The sequence below is a fragment of the Mus caroli genome, chromosome 17 (genome assembly GCF_900094665.2).
Source record: "Mus caroli chromosome 17, CAROLI_EIJ_v1.1, whole genome shotgun sequence".
Classification (NCBI taxonomy): Eukaryota; Metazoa; Chordata; class Mammalia; order Rodentia; family Muridae; genus Mus; species Mus caroli.
This window is the reverse complement of record NC_034586.1, coordinates 21,956,206-21,968,004: the sequence shown is the minus strand read 5'-3', so window position 1 is coordinate 21,968,004 and position 11,799 is coordinate 21,956,206. Positions and strand designations below refer to the sequence as shown.

General features: G+C 52.4%; 1 protein-coding gene across 4 annotated transcripts in view; it reads right to left on the bottom strand.

Annotated features, from left to right (window-relative positions):
- Tmem8a (transmembrane protein 8A) overlaps positions 1-7,777 on the bottom strand; it is a 9,831-nt gene extending 2,054 nt beyond the window's left edge. The window contains exons 1-11 of one of the 4 annotated variants that reach the window (XM_021149649.2): positions 7,528-7,777; positions 4,425-4,599; positions 4,132-4,339; positions 3,815-3,942; positions 3,367-3,635; positions 2,945-3,264; positions 2,427-2,517; positions 2,223-2,346; positions 1,845-1,981; positions 894-1,072; positions 671-817 (exon numbers count right to left, since the gene is read on the bottom strand). In XM_021149649.2, coding sequence (XP_021005308.1) covers positions 671-817; positions 894-1,072; positions 1,845-1,981; positions 2,223-2,346; positions 2,427-2,517; positions 2,945-3,264; positions 3,367-3,635; positions 3,815-3,942; positions 4,132-4,339; positions 4,425-4,599; positions 7,528-7,648 — 1,899 coding nt within the window. In that variant the 5' untranslated portion in view covers positions 7,649-7,777. Of the gene's footprint in view, positions 1-670; positions 818-893; positions 1,073-1,844; positions 1,982-2,222; positions 2,347-2,426; positions 2,518-2,944; positions 3,265-3,366; positions 3,636-3,814; positions 3,943-4,131; positions 4,340-4,424; positions 4,600-6,962; positions 7,210-7,248; positions 7,460-7,527 lie in introns of those variants that run through there. The other 3 variants (XM_021149650.2, XM_021149652.2, XM_029471577.1) reach the window with 3 other exon arrangements.
- Positions 7,778-11,799: the final 4,022 nt, after the last annotated feature.

Genomic DNA, 11,799 nt, shown 5'->3' with positions numbered 1-11,799 from the left:
TTTGTAGACCAGGCTGGCCTCGAACTCAGAAATCCGCCTGCCTCTGCCTCCCAAGTGCTGGGATTAAAGGCGTGCGCCACCACCGCCCGGCGATGATGTCCACTCCTAATGGGCAGTCTTGTACACACTTGCATGACCGTGCATACCAAGCCTTCCAGGATCTACAATCAGGATGGCCTTAGATGCAACCTGGGAGGGGACCCACGCTTAAGTTTCTATCTGCCCACTGCCTGCTGGATCTCCAAATTCCAGAACTTTCTCCTCCCACTCTTTGAGATGATATGTGTGCCCCTGATGGGCAGTACCCAGGCTGTAAATAGAGGACACAGCTCACAAGCACTGAAAAGTCACCTCTACTGTCCAGATGCTGCATAAAATCCCCAAGTGCCCTTAGACAAGGAACCCAGGAACATGGCTCCAGCTTCTCAGGGAGGCCTGCCCTGACTCCTCTTTGAGATTAGGGTCCCAGTCCCCATCTTCTTTCCTGGCGTCCTGATGGCTACACCTTTCCCTCACAGCTTCCTACAACGTCCTCCACCAGTGGATAATGAGTTCTCTTGTGAGATTCGATACCCAGTCCTATCTGTTCTATCCCTCTTTGCCACTTCATGTACTGTATGTGAGGGCCCCTCTTCCCTGGAGCCCGGGCTTGGCATCAGAGGCCACTCACCTGTTTCAGGATTGTCTTCAGACGGGCCATGCAAAGAATGGTCACCCAGGTGGACGCCCCAGAGCCCAGAAAGTCGCAGTACTGTAGCGTGTCATAACTGAGGATGCACAACACTGCCTCCCCGGGCTGGTCACAGGCGTGGTAGAACTGTGAGGTGAAGCAATGAGCAAGCAGACCTGACCTCCCCACTCAGAGTTCCCAAGAGGGTTAGGGCCAAGCCTACCGTGGAGAAGAACATGGTGTAAAAGTAGACTGAGGCCTCGACCAGGAAGGAGCGGTGCAGGGATATAGCAATGGGGGCCAGGAACATGAGGTTGCTGAGCGTGAGCAGAAGCGCTGCTGCCCTCTGCTGGGCTACGGTCTGTGCTGTGCTGTTGTCGGTGCAGCTCCACCCACGCCAACCTGGGGGCCACGCAATACCTAGGCATGAGCTTCTGAACTTTAGGGCCCTTCCTCGCCCAGAGGATGCTGTGTAGACAAGCCTGAGGGAATCCACGGACATAGGAGGAGGAAATCCACACTAATAGATACTAGTGTATCTATTAGTAGTATATGTATATGCAAGAGTGGGCAGGCACGGGCAAGTGGGGACAAAAGTGGAAGATGCATGTAGGCACGGGAGGGTCTGGACGAGCATGTGTATCCACAGCAGGCATGGTCAGGAGTGGAGAAGGAGGGATAAGCATAGTTGGTACAGGGAAACTGGTATGGATGGGTGTGTGTAGACACAGGTAGGCGTGGCCAAGTGTGTTCTGCTGTGAGCAGGCATGAGCACGGAGAAAGCTGTGTGAACCAGTATGTGTAGGTAAGGGCAGGCAGGTGTGATAAGTTGGTAGGGACAGATGTAGAGATATGTGGACATGTAGGAGCCAGTGTGGCACGCATGGACAGACATAGAGACTGTCGAGGAAAAGTGTGAATCCATATGTAGTCACAACAAAGTGTGAGCAGTAGGACACAGCTCAGACAGGAGTGGTTAAGGCAGACAACTGTAGGCACTGAGTGGGTAAGGGCAGTCAGGATGCAAGCAATGCCAGTCAGGAGGCAGCACCCCACCCCACCCCACCAATCAGTGTCCCTTAAGCCTAGACTGGGGGTCCCAAGTTAGCAGGGTAGCATGAGGAGGAGTGGGAGGGAGTGTCACCCCTGCTTGGCCTGGCAAGCTCATCCTCACCTGCCTTGCAGCTGCAGCCTGCATACACATAGCCGTATCTACGGAGCAGGAGACACTGGCCGTAGGGCCCACAGTCATTCAAACAGGGCACCAGATACAAGATGGTCTCCACGCGAACCACAGCCTGTTCACAATCCCTACAAAGAAGTGGCCTGAGAAGGCTGGTTGTAGAGCTCCTGTTGGCGGCTCTACCACTAGGACTCCCAGGCCTAGAGCCAAGCCCTCCAGGCTCCAATGGCTGGGATTCCCATTTCCCCTGCTTGTGCTGCTGTGGGATGGGGGCAGGTGGAAAAGGAGAACCCCTCCAAACTCATAGATGCTTCCCACTCTCCACTGCTACCAGCCCATGTCATGTTGCCCAGGCCCAGATTCACATACTCAGGACTCTCAGGGCACACAAGCTGCAAGGAGAGGTACCAGTTGTCTGTCTCCGGATAGGGGATGATGAGGTTGGCCATGTGAGATGAGGCACTCAGAAACATGGGATAGCCCTGGAAGAAGGCTGCATGGGGTGGGAGGGCCTGTCAGAGGTGGCTAGAGGGGCCAGTCAGTCTCTCCACCAAAACTGCCTGCCCAGAATACCTGTGGTGCAGTTGAGTGAAGTGTTGAAGCTGAGGAAAGGGGAGGCAGCATTCACACAAGCTGCTACCAAGGTGCCATTTGTGACCTCTGTCTGGAAGGGGAAGTAGTGTAGGTTAGCCATTGTCACCCCTCAAAGGCATCTAAGGAGCAGTTTGCCTCCCCACCTTGTACTTTAGCTCGGTCATGCTGGGTCCTTTTTTTGAGGGGAGGGAGGCCGCATGCTAGCCCAAAGTTCATCATGGTCCAAATTTTCTTCAGCTGAATTACCTTCAGCTGTCTCCTGTTCTGGCCATTTCCCTGTCCATTTGCACAGATATAACTTCTACCAGGGACAGGGCTTCAGGTAGGGGAAATCTTTTATCCTGAGAGGAATCCCCTTCTGGCCCATGCTATTGGTATCATGCTACCGCCTGACAGGTCCCTTCACCCCAGTCTCAGAGCTGAAGTTACCCTGTACCCTGAACCAAGCCCAGGGTACAAGCAGCTGTAGACTGCTTCAGTGGGCTTCCAGAGGATACCTTGTTGGTCCTCAGGACGATGATGAAGGAGCCTCCGCTATCCATGCCTGTATCAAGGCGGAGCTGCATTACAGAAGGCATGCTTGAATGCACCAGCACGAAGGCCCCATTCAGGGGCTGGAAGTGTACAGACACCACATCTGTGTCCTCCCTCAGGACTGGATAGTTCAGGAGACAGAAGGGACCACTGTCCTCCCTGCTACTCCTGCCCAAGTCCCGGTGGACAGCGCTTTGGGACAGCTGGATTGCAGAGGTATTGTAAGTCTGGTTTGGGTTGTTTTGTATAAGATGATGGACGGTCACACTCCATGGCTTACATACTGTCAAAAAGACAAGGGGCTCAACCGGAAGAAAGCCCAGAGCTTTGGGGGAGGTAGACAGAGCCCGTCCACCCCGCCCCGCTTCCCTCCCATGGAGCCCACCTGTAAAGGTAGCTTTAGCAGTAAAGCCCACTGTCACATGAGGTTCAGCTAGGCTCTCAAATGTCACTTGTAACCACCGGCCCCAGGGCGGAGAGGACAGTAGCAAATGGCAGGATGGAGCGAGGCCAGTGCAAGTCAGCACCCTCTGGAAGTTTCTAGGCAGGGTGGTTGCCCCCACTGTGAGACGTACTGGGCAGCCGGGGCTCACACTGGACACGCAGCCCTGTAGTTCCAATCGGAGCTCCTGGGTGTATTCAGGGACAAAGATCCTGTGGCAAGGTGGTGACTCAGACTTGCTAGCTCGCACTGGGCACTTATTTCTCCTAACATGCTTACAGGGAGGTATCTGACTTCGCTTTCTCACCTGCTAGATGAGATGGTGGTACCACCCACCCTAAACCCAAAGGTTGCAGCTACAGGTCAGACTTGGCCTCCCCGATCCACTCACTTGAGGTAGCTGGGGTAGGAGAGCAGCGTCTGTTGGAGGGGAACATCAGGCTCTAGAGTGGAGACTTCAACCACCCTCATTACCAGCATATCAGGCTGGAAGATGTAGGCACAGGTTGGAACAAAGCCCTGGGGGGAGAATAAGGCAGGAAGTGATAGGGGTTAGAGAATGTAGGATGTAGGCCAAAGGAGAAGACGGAGTTGAATCTAGAGTCGGGTAGCTGAGAGTAAGGTCTGCCCAGACATTGACAAGAGGCTGGGTCCTCCATGCATCAAGCAGTTGCTTCAGCCTCCATGCCAGGAGGTCAGCCCCCTCACCTTCACCTGGATCTTCTGGGAGGAGGGAGGGAGGTGAGCAACGAGGAACCAGTCCCCAGGCGCGGGGTGGGAGATGTTGACTGACGTGTTGTCCAGCAGCATGGTGCTCAACAATGCCCTGATGTGGAAGGAGGCGTGGCTCAAGGTGTGGTCAGGGAAGCTGGTGCCCAGCGGGTTGATGACAGGAGGGGCGCCGTAGCGGAAATGCCTGGAAGAGATCATGTCAAGCAGGGGTGAGAATCAGGGTTTCTGCCGGGCATAGGTGCTGGGGGTGCAGAATACTGGGTACCTACACTGTGATCTCTACGTCAGTGCATGAGGGACCTCCCTGGGACACGTGCAGCAGCCAGCGAAGCAGCACAGTGTCCGGGGGCACGCGGAAGTGGAAGAGCCGGGTGCTGCCATACCAGCTGTAGAAGGACAGCTTCTGTGGGGCCTGGGAGAAGTGTTCAGATACCAGTCCGGCCTCTACAGGGAAAAGGTGACAATCAGGTAGGTGGGGCAGGCACACAGGAAGCACGGGCTCCAGGAAGTACTTGTCCCACCCTGAACTTTGTCCTTAGCCAAAGTAGAAAATGCCTTCTGGCGCCTGCAAGTTGCCTGCGGTGATCAACAACAGTTTCTCCTAAAACTGAGCAGTTAATCCTCGGCCTCCTCTCTCTAGATGGCCGGGGACTCTGCTTTCTCACACTACTGCAACATGTAAACAATGAAGTCAGTAGCCCTGTCAACCACCGCCTTCAGGTAGACCCTCCCATGGTGGGTCTTTTTGTGAGCTAGTCATTTGTACCCTTGCACTATATTCTAGTACATCCAGGCCAAGAAATGTGGAGCCTGAAAGACAGCGGGGGGGGGGGGGGGGGCGCAGTCTGGAAGAAGATCCCTCTTCTGTTAATATCTACCTTGAACTCAGGGCCACAGCAAAGGCTCCTCCCACCTCAACTCTCCTGAACCTCCCAGAACCACATGAGCAGGTAGGGAGGCTTAGGTTCAGAAGATGGCTGTCTCTCCAACTTGTTATGACTTAGGACACTGCCAGATCCCTACCTAGTAAAAGACCATGATGAGGGACTGTAGTTCAGAAGCCTGGAACCAAGGGACAGGTGGCCTCTCTGTTCCAAATGGGTGAGATCTCCAAATGCCCTTAGGGCACACACCCATGCATGTTGGTGCAAAGACAGAAGACCAGGCAGATAAACTCCCTAAAGCCCCCAGACTAGGGCATCATGTGGCCTCAGGCCCTGCATCATCTTACAGACTCCTACCCCACACCCAGTGGCAGCTCAGGCCTTGTGCCTGTATGATCTTGGGTGCCCCTTACCTCTCTAGATTCCTGTGGATCCCTATGGGTAGTCTAAAGCAGACTGCTTTTCCCTTTGAAGTTAATGAGTAATAAAGTGCTTTAAGAGAAACACAGTACTATTTGGCGCCCTTCCCACTCAGGAAGCCTCCCTTTGCCCCACTGTGAAAATGGTGCCTGGTTCCCCCAGGAGAGAGGAGAGGGAGTCAGGTGAGCAGTTGGCTTTCTTGCCAGACATGTGACTCCTCCAAACAGAGGCACCTGGAGAAAAGCTAGCAGCCTGCTGGAGGAAAGCAAAGGAGCCTGGCATGGGGAGGGCAGAGGGAAGCTCCCTCAGTGAATTCCACACTCTCTGCTATCTGCAGGTCCCATTCACCAGGTTGAGGACTGAATACCAGGAGCTGCTACATGGTAATATGATAATGGAGCAGAAAAAAACCGTGAGGCAGAATATTGCTCTCTCTCAGCTGAGGCAGAACAGGTTCCCCACCCCCTAGGACTGTGGGGTCTTGGATAGGCAGATATCCAAACCTCTGAGGAAGCCAGGTGGGAGAGATTACCCTACAGTGTACAGCAGCACCCTTAACCTGCTAAGGGAAAAGCCCTTGGACCCCACAAAGCCTTTGTGAAGGGAGGGACACTTGGAATAGAGCTGACATCTGTGATGTTTAGATACTTACATGAGACCCAAGTACCAAACTCTCATGTCTAAATAACCTCTCCAGACTTCCTTGATAAGACACACACTTTGTTGAACATATATGACCTAGACAACAGGCATGGTAGGGTGATACCTGCCTGCCCCGGACACCCCATTGGCATAAGGTTGAGTAGAGAGTGGGAAAAGAAAGTCCTGAACTTTCCCTGAGAATTTAAGCAAAGGTACTCTGCCCCACACCTTCCAAAACCCAGCAACTGTCAGAGATACTACCCACACGTCAAAGCAGCCATGGCCACAGAGCCACTTGTCCCCCCACCTAGCCATCAACTCTCACTTGGGCTTAATCCCAGGGCTGGAGAAGGAGGAACAAATAGAATGTGGTATGGAGCAATTTATCAGAAGGTCTTTAGGGAACACTGCCTTTCATTTCAAACTATACCAAGCTCAGAAACCAAACACAACAACCCTCAAAGAAACAGGAGCTCCGGGCTGGAGAGATGGCTCAGCGGTTAAGATCACTGACTGCTCTTTCCAAATGTCCTGAGTGCAAATCCCAGTAACCACATGGTGGCTCACAACCATCCCTAGTGAGATTTGACTCCCCCTTCTGGAGTATCTGAAGACAGCTACAGTGTACTTACATATAATAATAAATCTTTAAAAAAAGAAACAAGAGCTCCAAGGGAGGAGAGGGTGGAACGGTCCAAGGAACACCAGGTAGCACAAAGGTCTCCCGGGGAGTTTCCCGCCGGACAAGAGAAGGGAAAGTACTCATCTTTCCTATTTCTAAATGTCTGCGGGTAGGCAGAATACAGAGGGTCAAAGATCTAACTGCCTCCTTAAACTGTAGTCCAGTGCGTTCCCACTTACGGAGCAGAAATAACAAAAAGCAGTTAGGAAGCTCCCCTATAAGGGAGTACCCTTTCTTTACATCCATTCTGGTCAGCCAGCTTCTTTAGGGTCAGCTGGCAGCACAGTCGGTGAGAAGCAAAATCAGCAATCAAGAGTGACCTTCCTGGGATTGGAATATGAACATAATGCTGGTTAGACCCCCTATTCTAGGGTCTGCCCAACTTTCTCTAGCTCAACCCTTCTACCAGATACTGTCCCTTGCGTCACCACGGTTCAGCTATTCTTCGGAGATAGGTTCCTCTACCTCCCAGCTCTTGGGTGCCACAGTCGCGTCTCTAAAGCACAGAAGAAACGGACCGGTAGGATCCGCTCCAAGAGAGCGAACTCGGCGGGCCCGGAACGGAAAAGCGGGCATGGGGGTTTTTCTGGCCCGGATGCCCCGCAGGGGGCGCAACCCAGGATGAGAACCTCGTCTCAACGCTGCGCCAGGTGAACGTACAGGTGCCCCCCGAGAGTCACAATCCCCGCCTCCCGCCCGCCCCCGGCCCGCGCCGCGGATGGCGCTGTAGGCCCGCGGGCTCACCGCTCTCCTTGCTGTTGCTAGCGGCGGCAGGCGGAGGCCGAGCCAGGAGCAGCAGCAGCAGCAGCAGCAGTGACCCGGTCGCTGCCTCCCGCGCTGTGTCCCCGGCCCCAACCCGGCCCATGGCTCGGCGCTCAGCCCGAGCTACCCCTCCCGCGTCCCGCGCCGCTCGCCCCCGCCTGGGCAGCCCCCGCCGCCTCTGCGGCCGCCGCCACTGCCTCTGCCCGGAGCTCCCATGGCTCGGATAGACCTGCCGCCAGCGCCCCGGGCACTTCCGCCTCCGAGGCCCCGCCCCGCGGGGAGCCGGCCTGCGGTCTAGGTTCCTGAGGATGCTGGACCGCGTCACCTTGGCCAGAGTGGAGGCGAACAGCAGGAGGCCGGAAAGGTCTCATTGGAAGGGGACATTGATTCACTGGGGATCACTCAGCTTGAGGGGGTGGGCGGCAAAGGATGAAGGGTCCTGTCCAACGCTTTGAGGTACCAGACGACAGATGTCACGTGGGAGACACGGAGGCGAGGTGTGATGCTGGGCAAAGGGGCCACGCAGGGCACTAGATCGGGTACGGAGCAGAGGGATCACTCGGGATTTGGGTGAATTCAGGGCAGAAGCGCCAAACGGAACACGAAAGGACACTGGACCGGGGTCGCGAAGCTTTGGAAGCTGGGGAAAATGGTCGTAGGGGAGACACCATGGGACACACATTAAATTGTCTTGTGGAAGGCATGGGAGCATATAGAAGTGTTACGTGGGACTCATTTGGAGACAGGAAGCAGAAGAATAACTCAAGAAGTGGGGTCTGAACAGACGGGCCACGCAAAACGAAACATAGAGTAGATGCGAACTGTAATTTATAGGCTGATCGAGCCGGAGAGCCGTCGTACAGCAATATATACGTCCGAAGGTGCACTCTGACCTTGCCTGGAAGAACCGAACCTCCAGCTGCTCTCAGGACCCCTCACACCATAACCATAAACTGCCGCAAAAGTATAAGAGACCAAATGGAAACGGGAAGGTGCTCTTTGAGTAACCGAGTTTCATGTCAGTGTTAGATGACATGGGTACCAAAGGGATATATTCCAAACATGTTAAAGATGTAGTTGCAAACTGAAAGCCCAAAAAGAGAAGTTGAGGCTTTTTTTCAGAGGGGTTCGATGCAACAACAAAAGTAAAACAATGCATTAAAAACATACATACAAAAATAAGCCAAACATCAGTGGCCCGAGCCTTTAATTCCAGCACTGGGGAGGCAAAGGCAGGCAGACCTCTGAGTTCAAGGCCAGGGTAGTTTACAAAGAAAGTCCAGGACAGCCAAAGCTATTACACAGAGAAACCCTGTCTCGAGAAAAAAAAAATTATAAATAACACCAGGTCAGGTTGCAGCCTATCATGAAAAGCTGAGTACAGTGGATCTCAGCTTAAGTCCCAGTGCTGGCAAGGCTAGAACAAGAAAATCACCATGAGTGAGGCCAGCCTGACCTACAGATACTAGGAAAGTGATCCCCACATCAGTATTACCTGCCTTCTCAGGAAAGTGATAAGGGACCAGGTGCACACCTTTAATCCCCCCACTTGGGAGGCAGAGACAGACCAATGTCTGAGTTCCAGGTACTCAGAGAAACCCTGTTTTGAAAAGCTGGGGGAAAAAACAAGTCAAAGTGCTACATGCTACAGGATTCCTAAAACATTATGCAAATTAGAACAACAGGACCACCTCCTGTGTTAGAGAATGTTAAAAAGTTGGGGCGTATTTATCCTTTTGCCAAACAAAGATCAAAAAGCTTTTGGGGGGGGGAGGGATGGGGCTCAAATTAAGGAATGTCCCCAAGGAGCCTCCGAACTCTCCAAAAATAGCCCCAGCCTGCAGGCAAACTGTTTCCTTTGTTATCCTGCCAGGGTTCACTGTAGTGTGGGACTTCATCCACCCACTGTTCTAATGGTAGATGCATCTATAAAGTGGTCACTGGGGAACGCAAAGCATCCCTACTGAAAGTGACTGTGTGACTGTGGTCTCGTGAGAAAGGGCTGGTGGGGCAGGGCACACCCTTATCTCAGCACAAGGAAGGAAGGCCCCACCTGCAAGTGGATATCTAAGTTCAAGGCCGACCTTGGTTACAAAGGGAGTTCCCGGACAGCCAGGGCTACCCAAGAACTCCTTTCTCAACACCTCCTCTTTCCCCTCAAAAAAAGAGGAAAATATTGTGCTTTGTTTGGGAATGATGTACCGTGTTGGGAAAGCGGGGGGGGGGGGGGTTGTTTTAATTGAGTGAGAGAAATTCACGTCTTGTGTTGGGGAGAGAGATAGCCACAGGTCAAAGCCCTTGCCCCTCTTCTAGAGGACGAAGGTTCAGTTCCCAGAAGCCATATTAAGTGGCTAATAGCCACCTGGAACTCCAGCTCGGTGATCAGATAAGCTCCTCTAGTCTCCTTGGCCACTCCCATAGAAAAATAAAATTAATTTTCATGTCTATGTATCAAAGGTATGGAATATCTGCAAAAGAAGTTGGCATCTGGTCACCCTGCTGCATCGGGGGAAGGGAGACAGGAGGCTAGGAATAGAAGACTGAACCATACCTGCTTTAATCGCTTAAATGTTTTACATAGTAGGGGGAAGGGAGAGGTAAGCTTGCTAGCCTTGAAGAAGGCATTGAAGAAGACTGAAGGGGAGTGAAGGGTGTTGGTCACAGAGGAAGGAAGCACAGTAGCCAAGCCAAAGGAGACCCTTTGTTGCTGTGGAATCCAGGCTGAGCCCTCCAATCCCCAGCTGCAGGGGGCCCTCCAGCCACTCTCTATTTAAAGCGACAGAGGTCATTTAGGACTTTGAGTGTACTGCTCCGTGCCTGCTCAAGCTTCCCACGGTCGTTACGGGCAGCAGACGTGGTCAGTACTGAAGTATGCTCTACTGGCTGACCCAGCCTGGGCTCAGAGCCCCCTCTCCTCTCTCTGTCCCCCAAAGCCCTCTCTGAGTGTGTCACTGTGGAGGAGGGTTGTTGTGCTTTCCAGGTGAAAAACAGGTAGCAGAAGTCCCTGCTGTGCCCCTGTAAGGGCTAGAGAGCTTATGGGTGGACACTCACCCCAGAGTAAAGCCTAAGGGCCCCGGGATGAATAACAGCTGAGCAAGGACCCCTACCAGGAAATTGCACTTGCAAGGAACCCTTCCAGGAAATTAGGGAACAGCAAATGCAAAAACGTACTGTATTGTACACAGTGCACAGTTTGCTGCAGGACTGTGAACTGTCTTGTAACAAGAATTTTAGGGGCTGGAGAAATGGCTCATTGTGTAAGAACAGAAACCACTCTTGGGAAGGACACAATTTCAGTTTTCAGCACTTACATTGGGTGGCTCCAACCAACCCTTTCTTCTGCTTTCCTCTGGCACTTGGGTGCCACTTGTAATTAAAAATGAAAACGTTTTTAAAAGCTGTTAATTGCTGTCTGATCTGTTAATCACCATCTTCACCTAAAGGACCAGATCTGGTTCCAACAGAAGTATATACTGCAGCTTTTTCACTATACATAGCTGTCCTTGTCTTGGGGCAAGACTCCATCCTCAGCAGGGGGCTCTGAGAGGACAAAAGAATTCCCCTCGATTTGCACAGCCTGGAAGAGGGTCCAGAAATGGGTGTGTTGATCCTGCTTGCAAAGCCTTGCTGGTTCTGGAATCCTAGGAGACCACAGGCTTAGGACAATGATTCTTCTGGCTTTGTAGGGGAGAGAAATGAGAAAACTGGGGCTCCTTAGTGAGGACCCTGTGTGTGTGACAGACAGAATGCACCTCAAGGTCAATGAAACAAAAGGAAAGTAAAAAGTATCAGAGCGTCACCCCTTTTTTTTTTAAGTTACATTGAGGGTCTTTTTTTTTTTTTTTGGCAAAAAACAGCTTCTAAGTGACTCCTACAAACTCAGCCCTTGAAAATGAATGTGCTAACACTGGGGAAGAATTTCTACCATAGTAGAAATTCCAGGAGCTGAGGAGGGAAGACCTCCGAACGCCTGCTGCTGTAAACACAAGCCAGCCTCCAGAGCAGAGCACAGAATAGAGATGGATTCCAAATGTTCCTTTTTCTTTTTAAGACAATTTCAGGGGCTAGAAAGATGGCTCAGTGAGTGCTTACCAGCACTGACTGCTCTTCCAGAGGTCCTGAGCTCAATTCCCAGCAACCACATGGTGACTCACAACCATCTGATGCTGTGTGTGGTGTACTGGTGTGTCTGAAGACAGTGACAGTGTACTCACATACATTAATAAATAAATAAATCTTAAAAAAAAAAAAAAA